This window comes from Chlorocebus sabaeus, chromosome 9 (assembly GCF_047675955.1).
Source record: "Chlorocebus sabaeus isolate Y175 chromosome 9, mChlSab1.0.hap1, whole genome shotgun sequence".
In the NCBI taxonomy this organism is placed as follows: domain Eukaryota; kingdom Metazoa; phylum Chordata; class Mammalia; order Primates; family Cercopithecidae; genus Chlorocebus; species Chlorocebus sabaeus.
Genome location: NC_132912.1, coordinates 118,225,570 through 118,251,919, shown reverse-complemented (window position 1 = coordinate 118,251,919; position 26,350 = coordinate 118,225,570). Strand labels below are relative to the sequence as shown.

Here is a 26,350-nt window from a genome sequence, read left to right as displayed (position 1 = left end):
CAAATTATATTATGAAACCATAGTGATTAAATATTATGATACTGGCATTAAAACACACAGACCAATGGAACCAAAAAGAGAGCTTCAGAAATAAATCCGAGCACATATAGTAAGTTATTTTCCAGAAGGCCACCAAGAGGACACAATAGGGAATGGATAGTCTCTTCCATAAATGGTGGTGGGAAAACTGAATGTCAACATGCAAAGAAATGAAAATGACCATTATCTTACAGCATTCACAAAAATCAACTTAAAATGAATTAAAGACCTAAATACAAGACCTCAAACTGAAAAACTCTTAGATGAAAATATAAGGAAAACCTCTCAGATATAAACCTAGGAAATAATTTTTTGGGGTATCACAGCAAAAGCTCAGGCAACAAAACCAAAATTAAGAAATGAGACTAAACCACAATGAGATACCATCTCACACCAGTTAGAATGGCGATCATTAAAAAGTCAGGAAACAACAGGTGCTGGAGAGGATGTGGAGAAATAGGAACACTTTTACACTGTTGGTGGGATTGTAAACTAGTTCAACCATTATGGAAAACAGTATGGCGATTCCTCAAAGATCTAGAACTAGAAGTACCATATGACCCAGCCATCCCATTATTGGGTATATACCCAAAGGATTATAAATCATGCTGCTATAAAGACACATGCACACGTATGTTTATTGCGGCACTATTCACAATAGCAAAGACTTGGAATCAACCCAAATGTCCATCAGTGACAGACTGGATTAAGAAAATGTGGCACATACACACCGTGGAATACTATGCAGCCATAAAAAAGGATGAGTTTGTGTCCTTTGGATGCAGCTGGAAACCATCATTCTTAGCAAACTATTACAAGAACAGAAAACCAAACACCGCATGTTCTCACTCATAGGTGGGAACTGAACAATGAGATCACTTGGACTCCGGAAGGGGAACATCACACACCAGGGCCTATCATGGGGAGGGGGGAGGAGGGAGGGGGAAGGGATTGCATTGGGAGTTATACCTGATGTAAATGACAAGTTGATGGGTGCTGACGAGTTGATGGGTGCAGCACACCAACATGGCACATGTATACATATGTAACAAACCTGCACGTTATGCACATGTACCCTAGAACTTAAAGTATAATAATAATAATAATAAAGAAATTTGGGAAACAAAAAAAAAGAAATGAGACTATATCATACTAAGTTACTTCTGCATAGCAGAATAAACAATCAACAAAAGAAAAGGCAGCTAAGGACTGGGAGAAAACATTTGCAAACCATGTATGTGTAAGCGGTTCATATCCAAAATATGTAAGAAATTCATACAACTCAATAGTAAAAAAAAAAAAAACACCTAATTTTAAAAAGGGGAAAGAACATAAATAGACATTTCTCTAAATAAGACATAGAAATGACTAATGGATATATGGAAAGGTGCTCAACAACACTAATCATCAGGGAAATGCAAATCAAAACCATAATGAGATATCACCTGACACATGTTATGATGGCTATTACAAAAAAGACCAGAGATAAAAATGTTGGCAAAGATTTGGAGAAAAGTGAACTCTGTACACTATTAATTGAAATGTAAATTAGCACAGCTATTACTGAAAACTGTATCGAGATTCCTCAAAAAATGAAAAAAAGAAATACCATATGGCTCAGAAATCTCTCCACTTTGTATATGTACATCCAAAGGAAACGAAATCAGCACTTCACAGAGCTATCTGTGATCTACGTTCACTGCGGCATTATCCACAACAGCCTGGATATGGAAACAACTCAGGTGTCCATCAATGCATGAATGGATAAAGAAATTGTGGTGTATATACCACGGAATATATTTAGTCTTAAAAAAAGAGATACTGGCATTTGTGGCAACATAGATGAGCCAGGAGGATATTATGCTGCGTGAAATGAACCAGACACAGAAAGAAAAGTACTGCATGATCTCACCTATATGTGAAATCTAAAAAAAATTCAAATATATACAAATAGGGAGAATAACAGTGGTTTTCAGGGGGAGAGAGGCAGAGCAAAAGGAGAGATATTCATCAAAGTACAAACTTGAAGTTACATAGGATGACTAATTATAGAGATCTGATGTATAGTTGAAGAATTATAGCTAAAAATACTGTATTGTATATTGAAAAATTGCTAAGAGAGTAGATTTCAGGTGCTCTTACCACAAAAAAGGTGAGAGCTTACTTATAATAATCATTTCACTATGTATATGTATATCAAAACATTATCTTATACACCTTAAATATATGCAATGAAAAATAAATAAAAAATAAAAAATAATATTTGCAAAAATGCAACTGTGGCAAGTAGGTGACATTAGCATGCAGAAAGAAAAAGGTTTCTAACACTTGGGAAACACTAACAGAAATGGCAAATGACTATGTGATGAACAATGAAATGAAAGTAAAACACATTATAAAACATGTTGAAAAACACTCCAGATGTCAACAACACTAAAACTTCAGACATTCAGATAATAAATGCAAGAAAGTATACAGAGTTTACTTCTCAACTTAATCCTAGTTAGGGCAGAATTCTGACACTATTCTCTGCTTCATTGCAAATGAGCATGAACATTCTTTAATGCAATGCATTCTGTTTTAAAGGTTTTACTACACACATAATTGCTCAAATCTCAGTTCTAGCTTAGTAAACAAAATGACTTGAAAGTCGATGGTCCATTAACAACACATATTTTCTAAAACTCAACATTAAGTGGTAAAAGATGAATATATATTACATGCTCAACTTAAATCATTTTTAAAATATGATATTTTAAAATAATATATTTTATAAATTCTTGGGATAAAGAGTGTTTAAGCACTTTCCATTATAACAACGAGTTTAAAAGGTGCAAGGAAAAAGCAACGATGTTTACTAAAATTCTATTTTAAAATATCTATAAGTTCAGTTACATCATATTATGCACATTGAGTCAGACCTAAAATGCCATAACCTGTTTTGAAATATTGTCTCAACCAATTTCCACAAGTTATAACCATTTCAAAGTGATTTACATTTGTCTATTAGCAATTTTATTTAATTAAGAGATGTTTCTAATATTTTACAAAGAAAATAGGCTAGGTTTAACATTAATAAGTAAAAAGGCAGAGAGGTGGAAAGTTTTGTGCCAGCACCCTATGTGTAGGAAATTGGTAGTCAATAACAGGGCTGAGCAAACCTTAACTGCCTTTGGTATCAGCAATGGCCAGAGAATTTCTAGGGCTCCTGAAATCAGCATGCAGAAATCAACTAAGGAGCATCTGGTGCCCAAGTAACATAGGATTTAAATGTGATTGAGACGGAAGTAGATGGGAACACATTTAGCAAGGAATTTCAGCCAAATATTCAGTACAAGTTGCGGCAAATATAAAAGATTAAGATACATGGTAGATTTGATATTAAATATTTTTGATAATGAAATACTAGTTACTGTCTTTTGATATAAGTTCCTAAAAACAAGTGAAGTAAATTTGAAGGAATTAGTTTTAGTGGAATAGCATTGGCAACTACAGTCTTTTTTCTTGAATAATTTCATTCATGCTTCATGTGTGTGTATATATACATTTATATATATGTAGTTATATATATAACTACATGTACATATGTAGATATAGATATCTGCATATAGATATAGATATACATGTACATATGTAGTTATGTATATATAGCTGTAGTTATATATATATAGCTGTAGTTCTATATATAGCTTTCATTATATATGTATATATAGATACACAATATATGTATTATATACAATTATATATAATGGCTGTAGTTATACATATAAAACTGCAGTTGTAGTTTGCTAGTTTGCTTTTTATCATAAGCAAGACAATGGAATCATGATTTTGCAAGAAATAATTGAGATAACCACTTCCCAAAGAATGTTCTGCTTTAAGTGGTTTACACAAGTTTAGGTTACCCATTTCTTTCCTGTCACAGGTTCTCCTACAATCAGACACAGAAGTATCTTTTCAGCTTTGTCTTTCAGCTCTTTTCTTAATTACATACCTGGCATTTGATCATTCAGTATTTTGAAAACAATGGTACTGTCATAACTGCTAGTATTTTCCAAGTACCTTCTCTGTGCCCATACTGACTTTTAATAACATCCTAACCAATTTATCCATCGAGCAAAGGGCTACATATTCTTGATAGTTCAAATGGCACCTATTTGATGAGGGCTATTCTAACCATCTACTTTCACCTGGTGTAGGAATTTAACACTTTGTGTTACCCATTGATCTTGCTCACTGAGTTGTAACATTCCCAAGGACACTGTGACTTCTGCTCTGAAAATGATAGACAGGAGACAGGGAAATACTGGGTAGAAGAGGGCAGTTTTCCGACAAAGACCCTACCCTCAAGCCTGGATACCCGTGGCCCTAAATGAGAACAGGTATTTCTGTTTTCGTGCCCCAAAAGTCACTTTTGGCCTGCCACACTCCCTATCCTACCCCTAACCATGCCCCCCATCCTGCCCCTATATAAACCCTGAACCCCAAGCTCCAGAGCAGACCAGCAGGTGAGGAGATGAGGAGGCAAGCAGACAGACAGTGGAACAATGTGAGGGAGAAAGAGAGAAGAGGGACATCTGAATACTGAGAAGAATTTGGCTGGGGGAAGTCAGGAAAGAGTCCGGCCACTGGGTGGCCCAACTCCAGAGGAAGATCACCTTCCCACTCCATCCCTGTTTCCGGCTCCCCATCCTTATCACTGAGAGCCACCTCTACCACTCAATAAAACCTTGCATTCACCTTTGAGCCCACATGTCTTCCAATTCTTCCAAGATGCCTGGCAAGAACTCAGGATACAGAAATCTGTCACACTGGCTCTTTACCCTGGCAATAGGGCAGAAGGTCCATTGAACTGATTAACACTCAAGCCTTCTGCGGAAGGCAAAGCTGAAAGAGCTTGGTGACACTGGGGTTGCAGACACTCCCCGCTAGACACTACAGTGGAGCTGGAGCCCAAAGCGCTCGCCTGGCCTCTGCATCTGCCCATCTGTACGCTCCCCTTCCTTCAAGGGGTCTGAGCTGCAGGGCGACCAAACAGGCAAGCCACACTCCAGTCATACATCCTGCAAGGGGAATCAGGGAACTCTCCCATTTCCAAAACAACTCCTGACAAACAGTATTTAACATTAATCAAGACTTAGACCTTGAATATCAATTTTATGGTATTAATTAGGAAAGTTATAGATTCAGCCCAGACCTCTCTCTGGAAACCCAGACTTGTATATCCGAATGTCTTTATGTCCAACTGCTATGTGAACCTTCTCCCCCTGCATCTCTTTTAGGCATTTCAAACTTAACCTCAAATAATGCTCTTGGCTGCTGTCTAACTTCCCTCACGTTTTTGTCTTTCCCAGTTCTTATGGTTTAGGTTAAGGTACCACCATGTATCTAGTTGTTGAAGGCAAAACCCTAGATTGTAGAGTGAGAATTAGTCTTCTTTTTCCCACCGATTGCATCCAGTCTATCAGCAGTGACAATATATTCTACCTCAAAAACAAATCCTAAATTTTCCTCTGTCTCTCCACCTCTATTGCCACCTATGTAGTCCAAACAACTATTTTCTCTTATACCCTAGCCTCCAAATTGTTCTACTTCTTCCCTTGTTCCCCTATAATCCATTCTCCACACTGCAGCCAGAGCTATGATTTTCTTTTAACAATTTTACTGTAATACCATATCTAGGGTAAAATTTACTGTGATGTACAATGAAATGAATTTTAGTATATTTAGAGTCATATAACTGTCATTACACAATCTAATTTTAGAACATTTCCATCACCCCCAAAACCAAACTTCTGTCCATTTGCAGTAATTCTTTATTCCAACATCCATCTCTAGGTAGTCTCTTTATATTTCCCTTTTTCTTCACATTTCATATCAACAGTATCATATAATACATGGCTTTTTCTATGTGTCTATATAAACTTGAAAGAGAATATACAAAACCTACTTGCGGAAAACATTTTTAAATTCCCTAAAGTCACAAAAGTAGAACAGAAGGTAAGACGTAGAAACACGTCTTATATGAATAGGAATATTTTATAATTTTATAAATAACATTTTATAATAGAAATATTAGTTTATTATGAATAGTAATAGAAATACATGAATATGAATTAGAAGGTTCAATATCATAAAGGTAATAGTTGAAAATAAGTTAATTTATAATTTTAACTCTAACAATAAATATACCAACAAGCTATTTTCTCCAGAAAGTCACACTCTTTATAAAATCTATTTAGCAGAATAGTTATAGCAAAATAATACATAATAAAATTATGCAAGCAAAAAATGAGAAGGAGCCAGCCTACTAGAGAGAAAATATATTGTAAGGTCTCAATACTTACAACAATGTTGTAGTAGTGCCTGGATGGGTAATCCAACAGAAACTAACAGCCCCAAAATATATGGGAATATAATATGCAGTAATAACAGCATCTCAAAATATGGGGGTAAAGAATGTATTAATAAATAAATAGTGTTAGAATGACCTAATAGCTATCTGGAAAACAGTAACTTGAAGCAAATATTTAAATGTGTGATGGATCAAAGATAGAAATTCTTCATCACTGCTTCCGTCCATGAAAAAATAGGACAATCCATTTTTCCATACTTTTATGTCTGAGCTGGTCCTATACTGATTTTGCCAATATAATACAGGTACAGGTGACACTGTGGAAATTATAGGTCTAGTCTATAAAAGGACTATAAGCTGCCACTTCCCTCCTCTTAAAACAGCTGCCATGGTATAAGAAAAGCCAGCAGCTATATGGATAGACCCATATGGAGGAAAATTGAGGTCCTTAGCCAACAGCCTGAGCTGAACTCTTAGTTAATGGGGGTAGAAGATTCTCCAACTCCAGTGAAGCTGACCCAGCTGATGCCAGGTTGGGGAGAGATAAGCTATCCCTGCTGAGCACTGTTCAAACTATGAATAAACCCTATACTTGGGTTGCTCGGGATGGCTGAAATCAACCAAAGGCTCAAATGAGAGCTCATGTGGAGTCCTAACTGAGAGTTCAGTTGAGGTCACTCTCTAGTAGTGTCAACTCTCTGGATATAGGCCTCTTCACTGAGGAAGCCTTCATACATGGTAGCTAGATTCCAAAAAGGAGCATCTCATTAGTAAGCTCCGAAGAGGGAAGAAAAAGAACTGTCAGTATAATTAAGGGCTAAACGTAAAACTACCAACACATCACTCCAACCACAGTTGACTGGTCAAAGCACTCACAGCCCCCATCTACAGTCAACATAGCACAGATGGGCATGAAAATCTGGATATTGAGGTCACTGTGGGGTGACCAAACTAACAGTATACACAAAATGTAAAAATGAAGCCGTAACTGGGTAAAATCCTGTGTAAACTTGAAGTTAGCTGAGTCTTTCTACCTATGACTCAAATTCCAGAAACCATAAAAGAAGTTTACAAAATTTGAAATCAAGCATAAATATATCTTCATGTTTGCTATGATCAGAAAGTCTGTATCCTTCAAAATTTCATATGCTGAAATCTTAATCCCCAGCGTGATGGTGTTAGGAGGTGGGGTCTTTGGGGAGGTGTTTCGATCATAAGGGCAGAGCCCTCATGACTGGAATTAGTGCTTTAATAAAAGAGATGGCAGAGGCCAGGTGCGGTGGCTCATGCCTGAAATCCCAGCACTTTGGGAAACCGAGGTTGGGGATCACAAGGTCAGGAGTTCGAGATCAGCCTGGGCAATATGGTGAAACCTCACCTCTACTAATAAAAAAGAATACAAAAATTAGCCGGGCATGGTGGCATGCACCTGCAATTCCAGATACTCTGGAGGCTGAGGCAGGAGAATTGCTGGAACCCGGAAGGCGGAGGTTGCAGTGAGCTGAGATCGCACCACTGCACTCCAACAGAAAGCTAGCTAGCTCCTTTCACCATGTGATGATACAGCTGTAAGGTGCCATCTATCAACCAGGAAATAGCCCCTCGCCAGACACCAAATCTGCTGATGCCTAGATCTTAGACGTCCCGCCCTCCAGAACTGTATGAAATACACTTCTGTTTTTATAAGCTACCCAGTTTATGGTATTTTTTTACAGCAACCTTAATAGAGTAATACATTGTTTTTAAAAAAAGTATTTAAAGAATTAAATGGTAAACTGAGAAAAAATATTTACAACTCATACCAGAGACAAACGGTTATCCTACTCAAGGTTAAAGAGCTTCTAGAAATAAAGAATAAAAAGATCAACAATCTAAAAGAAAAATGAGTAAAGGACATGAATAGTTTGCAGAGAAAGAAAATACTGCCCTAGAACACTGGAAAATATTTTTGGCTTTGCTCTTCTTCAGGATGTGCAAATTAGAACCACTTCAAAACATCATTTCTCACTTATCAGATGGCAAAAATCCAAAGTTTGACAAAATACTCTTCATGCAGTTGGTAGGAAAATAATGTGGTAAAACCCTATAGAGGGCAATCTGCTAATAGCTATAAAAATTACAAATATATTTTCCATTAAGCAAGCAATTCCATTTGCAATATATCCTATAATTATATCTGCACACATACAAAATGAACAATGTACAAAGTTCATAACAATGAAAAAGAAAAACATCAAGAGTCTGTTTATAGGGACTAAATAAGTTGGGGTATGATCATACTGCAAAATAGAATGCATTTATAATAAAAGAAACAAAAGAGGTTGGCAATGGAAAGATATCCAGTTATACTGGCAAGTCACAAGAGGAATGTGTAGTAGATGGTACATACCATATTTCTTCAACTCTAACAGATGAGGTTTTTCACATTTTAATATTTCTAACATTGCAATGTACTTTATAATCAATGTTGTCACCCTTTAATTGCCAAGACTTTTTCTTTCTTCGTGTTACATAAAAATGTGCAAATTGTCTGAACTCAGGTTTAATGAAATAAGGAAATATATTATTTTTGTATAATAAAGGAGGGATACAAGTTTACATATTTGCATATGTTGATATTGGAATATGCAATATCATGATAAAGGAAACCTGGAAGGATAGATAATAAACAAGTGTTTATCTATGAAGGCAGGGAGGGAAAGTGTGGACTAGGTTATAGATAAATGTAAAACTTTTAAATTTATAACTTTTTATTTTTTCCTAAATTTGAATTATGTTAATATATTACTTATTTTAAAAATTAAATTAAATTGAAATAAAATCTAACACTCCAAAATCAAATTTCGTTTTTAGAAATCTAGTATAGAAGAACCTACATTTGTTTTTTATGTACTACCTCATATTCTAGCTAAGATGAAAGCTGAGTTTTTTCCAAGCATTAAGAACTTGCTGAGAGCTTTATATTTAGAATCTAAATTCTGGCAAAGATATTTAAGATAGTATCCAGTTCACGTAGACACGAACATATATGCTTTATGATCAATATTACCTGAAAATATTACTACCAAAGTGATGTTGCTGGCATTTAAAATCTTTAATAAAGCAAAAAGAACATAGCTTTAGTAATTGGGCATCCTATTTTCAATGGATATACTTAAATTGTTTAGTAATCCTGTATTCAGGTAATTAAATTAACGTTAAATATTAAATTTTTAACATAAAAAGATGAAGCCAATTATAATTTATTCTGTATCTTGTGAATTTCAATATTGAGTAAGGACTTCTCTTTTTCCTCTAGCTGAAATAACACATATCAACGTGATTCAATAGCCTGAACAAAAGTGCACTGGCCACTTACTATGTATGACAATAACTTCTGCCAGGCGTGATTCTATGTACCCACATTCACAAAATGTTTTATTCCACTGTTATCGTTAACTGCCAGCTTTCAGCAACAAAGTCACCTTCATTGGAAATCCAACAAACATTTATACTAAGAAAAAATAGGAAGTAATTCTAAGCACAATAATTAGACATATTAAGTAGAATAACAACTAGATAAAGGATGGCAGTACTCAGGCTGCCACCAAATATTTCACTCATCAGGTAGCAAAACTATACAGGTTTTATAAAGGTTAAACAAAAAGAGATCATAGACATTGTGACTGTTGCTTAATGCATTATTCTCCTTGCCAAGATTTTTCTGGAGAGTGTATTTAGTTTTCACCATTCACATTAAACTAACTGTTATTAAAATACCTCCTAGTTGTTCACTAATGAGCAGGTAATTCACTAATTAGGAAACATTAAAAATAAGTACATTTTAACAAAATAAAAATGTTCCTGCATTATTCTAAAATTACATCTCAACATAGAATTTGAATCAGTATATGATTAAAATTTTGGATTAAAAATAGACTAAAACTATCAACAATGACAGCAAAAGTGAAATGAATCTTAAAATTCTTCATTTTTTTAATAGGTTGCCAGCATGCATGGCATCCCTCGCTAAATCATGTGATATGTACTTTTAATTAATATAAATTTCTTTATAAAATAGATCTGCAAAATTAAGTGGAAAACAGTTTTCACCAGGCAAACTCTAATTTTGAATTCATCTTCAGGACAAAATGAGATACATTTTCATTTAGAAAAACTTATTCCAATACACATCAAAGAGTAGCTAAAACACAGTAGTTCACTTTACCACACATATTAAAAGGAAAAGAAGGACAGTAGTCTAAAAAAGCATTACTTTTAATTTGTAAAATATTAACCTCACTAAACTGTGATTTAATACATTAAGATTCTGGATAATAATCAACTAGCTACATAACATTTCACAGCTACCATAAGATTCCACACTCAATCTTTATTATAAAATTAGGAAATTTTCAGTTTTAAAACTAAATACAACAGTTGTTTACTCAATATTGGGTACTTGCTGAACAAGTGTGTTAAGCAAATAGGAGGTTCTTGACAAGTACTTATTGTTTGTCCTGGCTGGACAAACAGGTATATCATTTACCATGCCTTCTACAAAACTGAATTTCAGTTGCTAGTAATTGGAATATGATTCATTAACAAGTGTGCCATTAAGTGATTATAAATGTGTTGATACTCATTGTTCTTGAGCAGCCTCCTGGGGTGTGTGTGAAAGCCCCTAGGCAGAATACCTACAGCCACAATCAGCCTCCTCTACTAACCTTAGTGTATCTTGCAAACATTATTTTAATATGTACCTTAATGTGAAATTGTCTAGGTATCATAATACAGTAACAATTGCATTATTTCTAAATATAGTATATGTAAAAAAAAAAATTCAATCATCTAAGTATCTAGGCAGTTTTTCTTGTTTCAGCTGACTGCTAAAGTAACCTAAAGTAGTCCACAGAGGTTATAATTTAGCTTTCTTACATACTCCACTCAGATTCCTAAAATATTCATAATAGTCTCCATAGTATCATTTAGCAACTCAACTGTCCTAAAATAGTGCATTTTAATTAGATTTTACATTTCAAAGCACATTCTACATAGAAAACAATTTTATGCAACTTATATCAATACCCTAAGATAAAAGAATAGCCAAAGGTTATATGTAAATTACTAATTATCTAAAGGAAGCAAAACTGATTTACTGCTTAATTTATGTTAGCTCATCTGTTAGGCAAATAACTATTCTGAAAGTAATAATAAATTGTCCACACCTACAGGAGATACGTGTTTCATATTAAACGATATAATACAAAACCAGCTTCTAAGAATAGCATATTTCTTGCACTATGATTAGAAAACTACGGCTCTTGCCCAGGTGCAATGACTTACACCTGTAATCCCAACAATTTGGGAAGCTGAGGTAGTAGGACTGCTTAAGCCTAGGCGTTCAAGACCAGCCTGGGCCATACAGCAAGATACCATCTCTAATAATAATAAAAAAGAAGAAGAAGAAAAAAGAAAACTATAGCTATCATATAGAATTGTTTAAACAATTATGTGTTTTCTAAAAGTCAAAGACAGTTTACCAATTATAGACCTCATTGGAGTTCACAATGTCAGTACTTCAGCATGAACAGAAATAAGAAATAAGAAGCTGACATTTTTACTCAAACAATTTTAGAGAAATAGACTGAGTAGAATCTTGCTAACCTGTATGTTTAAGGAAATTAATGTTATTTTATGGCAATAACCTGGCATTTTTAAGGACAAAATATACTTTTATACTAGTAGAAAAATTTAGGATGGCAATAATAAATAATAAAAATAATCAAATGGTAAATTTGCCAAATATATAATGATTTTTAAAGTTTTTAATTATAATCTTATATACTTTGATTGAAAATACTTACCATGTATAGATTTGAAATTTGGATGCTATTGTACCATAAGCTATTACTAGTTGATGAGTGTGTGCTTCTAAGTCATTCTAAGTCAATTTCCAAAGCAAGCCATTAGGACCAAAGTAGTAAATATTAATTGCTGTAAATGCATAGGTGGAAAGCTAGAACTTGAAGGCTCTAAGTCTGTACCGTTACTTAACACAATAATACAGTACAAAATTTACACTTGCATAATACAATAACCATGCAATTACATAGTCTTTCTACACTAATATAAAAAGCAGTTACACACACACACACACACACACACAAACTCACACACACAATTCGTTTAAATGAAGGAAAAAGTAGCAGAAGACTTTCTTTATTATTTTATATTAGTCATATTTTATAGAATTTATAACATGATCTAAAGCAGTTTGCCAACATTTTAATTTAATTCTCTAAGACTGTAATTTAGCTTGCTGTGTCTTAAATTTCCTACTGAAATTCTCAGTCATTTTCCTTATATTACTGTTATAAACTTGAGTTAGAGCCATGTAGTTTTTGAGAATACTCCACTGTAGTGTGGTTCTAAAAATTATTTCTCAGAATTACATAGCTGGATTGGTATCCTGGAATTCTTTTTTTTTTTTTTTTTTTTTTTTTTAGACGGAGTCTCGCTCTGTCGCCCAGGCTGGAGTGCAGTGGCCGGATCTCAGCTCACTGCAAGCTCCGCCTCCCGCGTTTACGCCATTCTCCTGCCTCAGCCTCCCGAGTAGCTGGGACTACAGGCACCCGCCACCTCGCCCGGCTAGTTTTTTGTATTTTTAGTAGAGACGGGGTTTCACCGTGTTAGCCAAGATGGTCTCGATCTCCTGACCTCGTGATCCGCCCGTCTCGGCCTCCCAAAGTGCTGGGATTACAGGGTTGAGCCACCGCGCTTGCTGTGTCTTAAATTTCCTACTGAAATTCTCAGTCATTTTCCTTATATTACTGTTATAAACTTGAGTTAGAGCCATGTAGTTTTTGAGAATACTCCACTGTAGTGTGGTTCTAAAAATTATTTCTCAGAATTACATAGCTGGATTGGTATCCTGGAATTCTTAAAAATATCTCTCTAAAAGACTATTCTAAGTGCATTAGAAATGCTCCACTGTAGAAATGAATAGTAAAGAGAAATAAAGATATAAAGTGGTCAAAATGTGACTATAATGAAAAAAATACATTTTTGGCTTCTCATCAATAGATGTGAAATATTTTTATGTTGCTAAATAATTCAGAATTATAACAATTTATTAGAACTTTACAGTTACAATAAAAAATATACAAAAACAGGGTATAAAGAATATGTTATTATTAGTGTAAGTAATGTAGAAAAAGATGTGTATTCATATTGCTTCGATATGTATAAAATAACTTCAGAAGAATGTATCACAAAAAAAACCCTGATAACACTGATTGGCTATAGAGGGGAGGGAATAATTGAGTGGGTGGGTAATGCTGGTGGAAATGTTGAACTCTGAAACCTACAGACATAGCACCTATTAAAAATAGATATGAAAACATGTACAAGGTATAAAAATAATGCTTGATTTCATAGCAAACTGTCCATGTTTATTTCTAATAAAGAGGAGATGACTTCTAAAAATCTCTTCCATTAATAGAATAAAGTTTTATAATACCAAATTGCCAAGGAAAGGAAATACATAAATCTATTAAAAAGAGATATAAGAAAAAAATTATCTTCAATTCTAGCTACTCTAGGAACTAGAACAAATTGGCCACAGCAAATGAGTTTGAATGGGCTGTGGGAACACAGAATCAAGCTCTGGTTGACTGCCCCTGTTCAAAGTATTGGTTACAACGCTTCATAATTGTTACAATATAATAACAGTCGATTTCAGACTTGAAATAATTAATATACTATAATAGTTAACATTTTCACTACTACATTCATGCATGAATCTAATACCATGTTCATTCAATATACTCTAATAATGCTTTACCTAAATATCATGGCTAAAGTAAATGAATCATTTCAGTGAATGACAATAAACTAAATTAGACCATAATTATGCTGGCATCAAAATGATTTAAAAATAAGTAAATATACTATACAGCAGGAATACCCGGTAATTTATAGATAAGGACAGTACAGGCTGAACACCAGTTCAGCATGATTTCCAGTACAGATGTGATTCTTGGACATGAGGAGAACAGGATTACTTATCTAATGGGGATATCAAAATCAACCAGACTAGGCTTCATTTTCTAATTATATTTTAAGACATCCTCTTTGGTTGAGAACCACTGTTATAGTGAACCACTGCTAGTGATGGAGTATGCACAATATCTATCATTCAGTACATTACCTATTTCCATGTTCCTTATAATGTGATTGAATTATTGTGAAAGCCAATTATCCAGGATGCTATTATTGCAAACATATTTTTATTCTGAGATAAAATACCAAATAGTTACTAAGACAACTACGTATTGTTAAATGACTAAATTTATTTTCAGAAAATTAATAAAGCATTATAATAACTATGTTCAAATCACAGTAAAATTATTTTGCTTAAGGTTTTTTTTTCCTTAAATTAGAACCAGTAGAATATATTTTAAAAGTTCACATGACAAGAAACTTTAGTTCATAAATAATACATACTGCTGAATTCTGTATTAGGTTTAAATCTGTATATAAATGCCTAACTGTTAACAGTATATACCTAGCAAACAAATTCCCCTGCAAGGGGAGGTGGGTGGTGGTAGGAAGAGAATTGCTCAACACGGATGTGCGAATTATGGCATAATTCTTTTTTTTTTTTTTTTTTTTTTTTTTTTTTTTTTTTTTTTGAGACGGAGTCTCGCTCTGTCACCCAGGCTGGAGTGCAGTGGCCGGATCTCAGCTCACTGCAAGCTCCGCCGCCCGGGTTTACGCCATTCTCCTGCCTCAGCCTCCCGAGCAGCTGGGACTACAGGCGCCCGCCACCACGCCCGGCTAGTTTTTTTGTATTTTTTAGTAGAGACGAGGTTTCACCGGGTTAGCCAGGATGGTCTCGATCTCCTGACCTCGTGATCCGCCCGCCTCGGCCTCCCAAAGTGCTGGGATTACAGGCTTGAGCCACCGCGCCCGGCCGGCATAATTCTTTAAATGAAGGAAATTCTATATTTTAAGCAACAATTTACAGAATGATGACTGAAGTTAATATGGAATGTAGGTAGCATTATCACCTGCAAACTCAACTTTTAACATGTCAAATCCTGTCAACAAAATTCAGGGAAACTATATTACTATCATTCCACAATAATTTATGCAATATAAAGAATCTTACACTATTGCTTTAACAGGCGCTCACCAGAAGCAGATACTGGTCCCATGCTTCTGGTACAGCCTGTGGGACCATGAGGCAAATAAACCTTCTTCCTTTAGGTATGGTCCTTCATAGCAACACAAAAGAACTAAGAAATATACTGTGTAGCATAATAATACCATCTTGATTACCATAACTTTGTAGTAAGTTTGAATTCAGGAAATGTAAATTTGTTCTTTTTCAAAAATGTTTCTGCTAGTTAGGGTCCTTTGCATTTCCATATAAGTTTTTGAATCTACCTGTCAATTTCTAGAAATGCATTAGCCCATTCGCACACTGGTTATGAACTTAAGCCCAATTTGTGCAAGACATACCTGAGACTGGTAGAGGCTTCATTGACTTACAGGTCAGCATGGCTAGGGAGGCCTCAGGAAACTTACAATCATGGCAGAAGGAGAACCAAACACGTCCTTATTCACATGGGGACAGGAGAGAGAATGAGTGCCCAGTGAAGGGGGAATCCCTGTATAAAACCATCTGATCTCAGCCGGGCGCAGTGGCTCATGCCTGTAATCCCAGCACTCTGGGAGGCCGAGGAGGGTGGATCACCTGAGGTCATGAGTTCAAGACCAGCCTGACCATGGTGAAACCCTGTCTCTACTAAAAATACAAAAAATTAACTGGGCATGGTGGTGTGTGCCTGTAATCCCAGCTACTCGGGAGGCTGAGGCAGGAGAATCACTTGAACCCAGGAGGCAGAGGTTGCAGTGAGCCGAGATCACGCCATTGCACTCCAGCCTGGGCAACAAAGGTGAAACTCTGTATTGGAAAAAAATTAAAAAAAAAAGAAAAGAATAGGAAAAAAAAAAAAAACAAAAACACCATCTGATCTCAAGAGAACTAACTCACTATCATGAGAACAGGATGGTGGAAACCTCACTCATGATTCAATTATCTCCATCTGGTCCCTCCCACGACATGTGGGGATTATGGGAACTACAATTCAAAATGAAATTTGGGTGGGACACAGACAAACCATTTCAACAAAGAAGCTTGTCAATTTCTACAAAGAAATTTGTAAATCACCCATTTAGAGCATAAGATTCAATAATATTTAAATTTTTCATAAAGCTGTACAACAATTACCACAGTCTAATTTTAAAACATTTTCATCATCCCAGAAAGAACCCATGTACCCATTAATAATCATTCTCCATCTGGCCCCACATTCCATCAAATACCCAAGCACAGCCCAAGGCAACCGTGAATTTACTTACTGTCTCTTTAGATTTGCCTAATATTTTCAAGGCTCTTTCACTGTTATAACATGCATCAGTACTTCACTCCCTTTTAATGTAGAATAATATTCCATTTACATATATATATATCACCTTTTATTTGTCCATTCATCAGTTGCTGGGCATTTGGGATATTTCTACTTTAAAGCTGTAATGAATAATGGTGCTATGAACATTAATGTAAAAGTTTTATGTAGACCTATGTTTTCATTTTTCTTCAGTATTCACCTAAGAGTGGAAGTTTTTGGACAACTGATAACTCTGTTCCTTTTTATACAGTGTTTCCTTGGCTTCCAGAAGCTCAGGGTTTTTTTCCACCTTCATTTGTAGTTGCTTTCCAGTATTCATGCTGGTTGCTTGTCTTCTCTCTGACTTCTTAAATTTGAATGCCTCAGGGCTTAATCCTCCTCTCTGTGTAAATTTATCTAGTCCCAGGGTTTCAAATGCCATCTACATGCTGAGATTCCCAAATTTAACTTCCTACTCAGCTCTGTTTCCTCATGCCAGATGCAACTCCTGCCTCCTCGATAGATCTAATTAGATGTCTAGTAGATGTACCAAACTTAACATTAAAAATTAAACTCCTTTCCCTAAACCAATTTTACTTGGACTAACCACAGAAGCACAGTGATCAGCTTAAAATCAGATCCTTTTAACTTAGATATCTTTACAAGTTTGTTGGAAACCCTTCAATAGTTCCCAGTTCTGTCAGAGTAGAAGCTAAAGCAGTGTTTCTAGGCCAATAGTGCATATTAGAACATTTGAGGGCTTTAAAAATAAACACACTTGGCTGAGCCTCACACATAGAAATTCTGATTTTGTATATCCAATGGGGATGGAACAGTAGAATGGCATGCAAATACACACACACACACACACATACACGCACACACACATTTTAAAGATCCACAGGTGATTCTCAAGGGTCTACTAGATTGAGAACCATCGCATTACAGTAGAAATGGAGGGGGAGTCCAAGATACACAGGAGTTGTTAGTAATATTAATGTATAATGCTGATCATTCTTTGTATGACATATCAATTACAGCTAACATTTATTGAAGTCTGTTAGGTAAAATGCAGTGGGGTTATGCATTAATTCGCTTAGTCTTAAACACCTTATAAAGAAAGTTCTACCATATTTGATTGATTCTAAGAAACATTATTTCACATTTTAATATCTCTAAACTCTAATGTGTTTTAAAATCAATGACATTGTATAATCACTGCTGGCCAGATGACAGTTGTGATGTAGTTCTCATTGCCTGCACAGACATAAACTTGATTATTGTAGTCAATGATACTATGTGAAACATACAATATATTTAGCTTAACTCAAAAAGTGATTTTTAAAACTTGGACTATGAAGGTGAATACGTTATAGCAAAACTTTACCCAATTTATTTTGCTTTTATTTTCCTCTCTGTATAAATATGAATGACATACAACAAAACTATATCTAAATAATTACATAAGAGCTCTTTCAATATGTAGAAAATAAATATTCTCAGTGGGAAGTGAACATTGTGCAATAGTTGAATAAGTGTCATGTTTTCTTTGTAACTGGTACATCAAATAATGATTGATCGTGTCATAATATTAGATGAAATACAACATATTTCCTGTACAACAAACAGATGCATAAGTTACATTATAAGTGGTCCATTATGAAACCAACTTGTTCAAACTCAGGCTATCTGTAAAGTTCTCTGTATGATTCAGTCTGACAGACTTGGTTTTAAGTTACAGCTTCTTCTTTTACTAGTTGTAAGCTTTGAGCATTGCACTCTAGTCTCCTCAAATTCCTTATATAGGTAAAGGGCAAATATACATATTTTTAGTGTGAAAATTAAATACTATTTTTATTAAGTGCCTAACTTAAAATGTTAGGTCATGTTCTCTCAACTTGCCCATTATTTGACTATTTGTTTGCATTATAGTTATCAAATAACATAGTCATTCTTCTTTATCAAATACCAACAGACCCATAATTTCCATGCACGTTATGCTTGTGCATGTGTGATTGATACAAATAGCAACATCAAAAAAACTATGTCATGTATTTTCCAGTTAATAATATAGATTTTCAGATCTGTAAACATTTTTGAGGGCTGGGATTTTATTTGGCTTGTTCATTGCTGTACTTGTCTAAAAATGTGCTTGAAACAACAATAGTTGTTCAATAAATATTTGTTGAAGGAAGGAATAAACTAATTTAATATTAACACAAATATGTCTCATTCTTTTTTTCAGTTACCTAATAAGAACACAGAACTTCTTTCTAGAATCTTTTTGAATGATATGAAATAGTTTTGATATACAAAAATCTCTCTGTAAGTATCTATAAATGAGTATACTCTGAAAAGGTAGGCAGGTACACATCTTTAAGATATATTTTCAGAAATCTAACTAGTGAGCCAAAGAGTTTTTAATTTTGATAGATAATATATGGAGTAAACATCTTTTATTTTTGCTTGCCCAGTATAACTCTCCCTTATTTTGAAAACAAATCAAGATTCTACTTTAGAGAATTATTCCTTTTTACTTCTCTCTGAGTTCCTGTGGATTTTATGAGGTTGAACCCACCCCTGAGCTCCAGGGTGAGCATTTGTGTTGAAAATAAGGTTGCCAGATTGAGCAAATAAAAATACAGAACACTTGGTTAAGTTTGAATTTTAGATAAAAAATGAACTTTTTAGCATAAAAACACATATATACACATAAACATCAGACACATATATCGAGATATACATTCGTTTGAGTATATAAGACAGATAAGATGTTGTGGTTAGTGAGACTACATTTTTTAGAATAAATCAATATAATGTTTTAGTCTAAGTGACTGGGTCTAAATATAAAGATAATAGCATAAAATAAAGAAAAAGTGATTTGAGACAAATCTGTTATATTGCACATATAGTAAAAACAGTGTCCAAAGTTTTTTGGTTTAGGGTTTTGTTTTTTTTTTAAATTAATCCTGTGTATAATTATGAAACAGTTCACATTTACTTCCATTACTAATCTGATTTCCAGAAAACTTTTCAATATATTCTATCTCCCTATGCATGACATCACAATAAAGTAAATCCAGGTGCTCCCCTAAGAACTCTGTACGTGTATGTGTATGTGTCTGTCTGCCTCACGGAAATGTTTTAAAACTACAAATTCCCCAATAATGGGGTCAATGTCTTTTTCTTTATATCCTCAGTATTTATCAATTTGCTTATAATATAGCAAGAAACTGATATACCTTTGTTAAACAGAGCAAAATGGAAGCACTATATTTACCATAAGGTCTTTGGAAACAGGTTTAAAAGGCATATATCAGTTATTTTTCAAATCTCAGCCCCATACATATTTGACTTCTCAATTCAAGTTATTTTAAAGTACATTTATGTTAAAATTTTCAAAGTATGATAACACAATAGGCATGCTGAAGACCTGTAATTTCTGGTCTCACAGGATAAAGGAAGAAAATTAATACAATAATAATCATTTTAGTTTGCAATTCAATAAAAAGCAAATGACAAGCAACAGTAAGTTGACATTGTGGCCATTAACTGCAAAGACATTTATTTGAGCGAAATATTTACTAATGAGTTTTAAAAAGTATGTGTTTAATGGAAAGCTTTATCTATATGTTAAAATGTTTAAACATTTACAAAATACAGAGCTTTGAAGTGCTATGAAACTCTACAAAAGGTTGCAGGCAGTACCTAATGAGTTAATTTGAATTTATCCACCTAAAATAACACTTTGTTTCCTTAATGTTTTTATTCCGTGCCCAGTCCTCTTTCTGTAAATATATTTAGTGTCTCAGGAGAAAAGAGTAGTTCAATTTGTAAAACACGGCTACATTGCATTAATATTACTTAGATGAGAGTCTATTTACCACTATTTACCACGTCAGAGAATATTTTATAACTAATTGGTTTATATACCCATAAAATGTCATTATTAAAGTACAGTTTAATATTATTACTTATGTCTGGTTCTGTAACAATAAAACAGGTATAGAAGGAAAGAACTAACATATTTACCTCTGGAAAACTAGTTTGTTACTCAAAGCTACTAAAACTCTACTTGTGGATATTGGTTTATTATTTTTAACTCAAATTTAAGGGTGATAATAAAAAATACAAATCTAGGTTTATGCTTCATGATTACAAACTGTGCAGGGAGATAGGGTATTATGAACATAAATGCAATCCCTCATTGGACATGTCTTATCCTCCAAATTCTCCTGTATTGATTTTGAAGCAGAAGAGAAGTCTAATATGTGAGAAATAGTAAAAAGTAGTGTGGTCGCCCGGCGCGGTGGCTCACGCCTGTAATACCAGCACTTTGGGAGGCCAAGGCGGGTGGATCATGAGGTCAGGAGATGGAGAGCATTCTGGCTAACACGGTGAAACCCCGTCTCTACTAAAAATACAAAAAAATTAACCAGGCGTGATGGCGGGCGCCTGTAGTCCCAGCTACTCTGGAGGCTGAGGCAGGGGAATGGTGTGAACCCGGGAGGTGAAGCCTGCAGTGAGCCAAGATTGCACCACGGCATTCCAGCCTGGGCCACAGAGCAAGACTCCGTATCAGGAAAAAAAACAAAAACAAAAAACGTAGTGTGGTAAAGTTCTACATTAAAATATTTTTAAACTTTAAAAAACTTTAAATTTACAAGAATTAAAAAGGAAAAAATTGCTATCACATGAAATGGAGTGATCATTCAATATGAAGTTAATGCAAAAATAACCCTTCCTTTGCCTATGGATCTTTTATTTTACAGATTTTGCAGTTAAAGTTTCACTGAGACATGCTACAGTTAAACAACTCAAAATGGAAAAAATTAGCTTCTTGTAACTATTAAAATATGCATCATATTTGCACACATCATAGTCAAATGTATGATCAAATCTCTTCATTGCAGTGAACAATTAAATATCTTCAACAATTAAATATCTTTACACCGTATGATACCTATTAAAATTCAAATTTCAGATTAAGAATGAAGATTATCGAGCATAAAAACAACTCAATAGACTCCTTTTTACATATACTTGCTCCTGACAAATATTTTAATAATGTGATGACTATAACTGAATGTGCCACTGAAGCTAAATGTTTTTAACACCTCTGTAAAAAGGACAAGCTATATAAATGAATTCATCTTTCTAGTGTATTATAATATTTCCACTTATCAATATACACTTATTGTTTCCATTCATTAGCGCATCCCAAAAGAAAGTTTTCATCTTTTTAACAGGGTTACCATAGAAATTTGTTTGGGGTTAGTGTATGAAGGGGTCATATCAAAACTGAAGCCTTTTGTAGTTTCATTTTTTTTAATGTGTGTTTAAGAGCCCCTGAATTCTCAAGGGTGTTATTCAAAAGTCATCACATGACTGTCCTCTGAATTTAAAATTATGCCACAATAAGTATATCTGTGTTTATGAGAAAACAAAACTTTAGTTAAAAAAGTAACACACCTAGTTGAAGGAACACAATATGTTAAAACATTTCCAAAGATTATTTTCATTTTAAACTTTCATTACATTTGGAAATGCAACTAGTACAACTGCTGTAATAAAACTAAATAAATTCTAAAAAGAAAGAATCCTTTAAGTAACTTTCATTTACTGTAACACATAAACTGTCATTTTACTAATCAAAAGTGTCCTCTGAGCTTTACAATAATTGATCTCTTCAATGTTTTGAAGAGACAGTAACATTCACATAAAGAAATAATAGTGGGTTATTTTCCTTTTGGAAATACTACAGTTAATCTAATATTTAAAACTGAATAAAGAGAGGATGAGATATAAACATATTTTTACCTCCACTCACATGAAGTCTATAAATGGAATTATCACATAACTACAACTAGTGTGGTTAAAAATCTCCGGGTCTCTTAAGACCAAAATGAAAAACAATTTCTTAACATAGTAGTTCCCCCTTAAATATGTTTCAACACACCCAGGAGATGCCTAAAACTGTAGATACTGCTAAGCCCTATACAGACTATGTTTTCCATATACATACTAACCAATGATAAATTTTCATTTATAAATTAGGTACAACAAGAGATTAACCACAATAACAATGAAATAGAACAATTATAATAATATGCTGTACTAAAATTTATGTAAATGTGGTCTCTCTCCCTGTCACTTCCCACCTCCCCCCAACATTTCTTTTTCTCAAAGTATTTTAATGTTTTTGGACTCCAATCGTCTGTGAGTAACTAAAACTATGGATAAGGGGGGATGACTGTAATATAAACATTACTAGCTAATAGCAGCTCTCTAATACTCATCAAAGTCAATGTCATCTTTACTTTGAACATCAATAGATAAATACTTTCTAAAATATTTAGGATTTTACATTTAAAGGAATTTATTAAAACTATATTTGAGAAAATTCCTCACAATATTTTTTAACATGTAATGCTATAGCATAACATAAACTCTCAAGATACGTTTTCTTTTTCAGAAGCGGTAGCAAATTAAATGCAAACACTATTATACACTTTAATAGAAAGAAGCACTACCTGGATGAGTTTTGGAAAGAAGGGCATTATATTAAAGGAATTTCCAGAGGACACAGTAATATTAATAATACAGATATAAACTGGAAAGCGATCCTAATCTAGCTCCCCTCTACTATTTCTCTTTTATCCTTTCCACATCTACCACATATATTGAATGATTCTGACTTCCAAAAGATAAATTTATATTAATATCTTAAAAATTAAAGTAGTATCAGCTTTCCAGAGCACCTGTTTAGTACGTAATAAACAGCATTACTACACTGAGATAATACAATATTAGCCAAAATCAATTTGTCATTTTGAGAAGTATGAAAGTTTTATAGCTAAACTATTCATATCAGTTTTAACAAATATTAAATATCATTTTTAAACTTTAGTTACTACATGTAGACATTTATAGGGCTTGAAAGATGAGACCACAACTGAGAATTAACTCTAGGGTACAAATCCTTCTTTTAAGAGGTAAGGAAATTTAACTAGACCACTTACTTATATTCAGCTGCCAATTAATGGTAGAGTAACAAATCGATATTATCACAATGCTATATTTACATAGACACATTTTATAAAGTTTAGAGATCAGATATTTAAATAGTGCTCCTCATGATGCAATGGGAACCGAGGATCCCTGATTGATTCAGCCTTATCTTCTAATGATTAAGGACATAAATTGTCACCTGCCCTATTCCATTATGGAAGGAAGGCCTTCACACTACCTGCCTATAATTATGATTTTTCCTTCCTGAATCTATAATTTCACTGTAATAGATCATCTAACATGTCTAGATGATTGTTTACCTCTGCAGAGAATTTGACTTCTTGCCAAATATTTATATATTTATATTTAATAAGCTCTTTTTCAATTGGATTACTTTTTAACATGCAGTCATTTCAAGTAAACCCTCACTGATGTACACTGGCCATATACAGAAAATCAGAGAGGCAGAGACTATTAAGATGAATGATTTATTTGAAGGCAGGGAGGGACTCCAGTTTACAAATATATTATACGTAAGTACTGATCTTTGATGGGTGCTTAAAAATAGACTAAGAAGAACGCATGTCACTTACTAATTCTATAGCTTAGAACACTCTGGATTATTTTTACATCTTTAAATATTATATTTTTTTACGTGGAAAAAAGAAGGTAAGCAATTATACTGTTGTTTTATATTGTTACAAAAAAAAAAACAACCCATATAGAAATACATGGAGAAATGCAATAGCAAATAAAATACTAAGATTAATACTAATAGAATACAGTATAATAAAATACTGATAAAAACAGAAACTAGCTTTCTGAATAAATGAGATATAGAAAAATAAATCTACTGCATACTTTTGCTCCTCAAATGATTTTGTTTCTTCATTCCTGTCAATTAACGAATATACACAATTTACATAATCAGTTGTTCTTTTGTAAGAATATTATTGTTTTCATCAATTTTAGGATTATAAGAAAAACAATTAATTCTAATACAGAAATTTATCCAATGGATGTGCTCTTTAAACATAGTTGGATTATTAGATAATCAAAAAATGGAGAAGATTTGATTCCCAAAAAGAGAATGTTATAATAAATTTCTAGGCTATAAAATCTTTTTCAAAACCAAAAATATTTATCACTCAGAATTTTAAATTTCAACAGACACTTATGAAAAATAAATTATGTCTTTATAGCATAACTAAATGCCTAAGTTAAATATATTACACAATCATTTAAACATAATAAATAATTGTATTCACTATAAATTCCAATACCATTTTTAGAAACTGTTTGCAACACACCAATGCTTTTACAAATACTAACTTAAAATTACAGTGATAAAGTTTGCTCTACAGCTTAAAAAATACTAGAGTGATTTTTGAATATTAGTATGTAAAAATGATTTGAAATTCTGTATTCCAAGACAGCATGTTAATTAACAGACAATAGAGATTCATTTATTTGCTTAAATCTTTAAACAAAAGATTAAATAATATTACTGATACCTCTCTCCGTCGAGAAGCCCAACAAGTTTGTTTGATCTTCCATACCACAGCAGCCACCAGCAATAAGGACAGGAAACAACTGGAGAATAAAACACAAATAATTTTTGCTCAAAACTTATTTGAACTATGTAATGAAAAAAAAGTACATGAAAGACTCAAAAATATATGTAAGTAATTACTTTGTCTAGATAAACAATCAAAAATAGGACAAATTTCCAATGTTTAAAATGTTCTCTCAAATAAAATAAAAATGTACAGGTAGAAAAAATATTTATATTTCTTGCTATAGATTATGGTCAATATTTAGAATTTTCTCTGTCAGAAGGAATATAAATTTATAATTCCATTGGTCTTATGAAGCAACAGAAATCACAACCAAAATCTATTTAGAATTGCTATTATGAGTCATAAAATACGGAAATTTTATAAAACCAAATGTCACACATGTACATTTATATTATTTTTATCACTAACTATTTTATATATAAACATATTCCAGTGGTTCCCAACCAAAGATTATTTTGCTCCCTCCCGCTAGGGATCATTTGGCAATGTCTGCAGCCATTTTTGTTTGTCAGAACTGGGAGAGGAGTGCAGGGGTGTTGCAAGAATTCTACAACGCTGAAGACTGTCCCCAGCAGCAAAGGATCAGCAATACGAAATACCAGTAGTACCGAGGCTGAGAAACCCTGGCATATGCCAATGTTTACATTAAGAAACAAGTCAGTTACAATGTTCATACATGTGGTCTAATATATTAGGTACTATATGCAATAAACTATGATAATACAGGGTACTTTGTTAAAAGGAACTCAAGCCTGACAAATCTCAAAATGACAGAGATTTACATGAATCTCATTAATCAATTGCAACCCTGTATCACTGTTTACTTTCCCCTTATTTGCTCTGTAGTCATAGATTATGCTATGAGAAGACCCAGAAGTGAACAGAACTGGGCCATTACAGATTCACTGGTCACTGGATACCACAAG

At 33.7% G+C, this 26,350-nt stretch overlaps 1 protein-coding gene across 3 annotated transcripts in view; it reads right to left on the bottom strand.

Annotated features, from left to right (window-relative positions):
- Window positions 1-26,350, bottom strand: part of ATRNL1 (attractin like 1) — an 809,729-nt gene that overhangs the window by 357,918 nt on the left and 425,461 nt on the right. For all 3 annotated transcript variants that reach the window (XM_038008819.2, XM_073019389.1, XM_007964178.3), the window contains one exon: window positions 25,359-25,437. In XM_038008819.2, coding sequence (XP_037864747.1) covers window positions 25,359-25,437 — 79 coding nt within the window. The remainder of the gene's footprint in view (window positions 1-25,358; window positions 25,438-26,350) is intronic.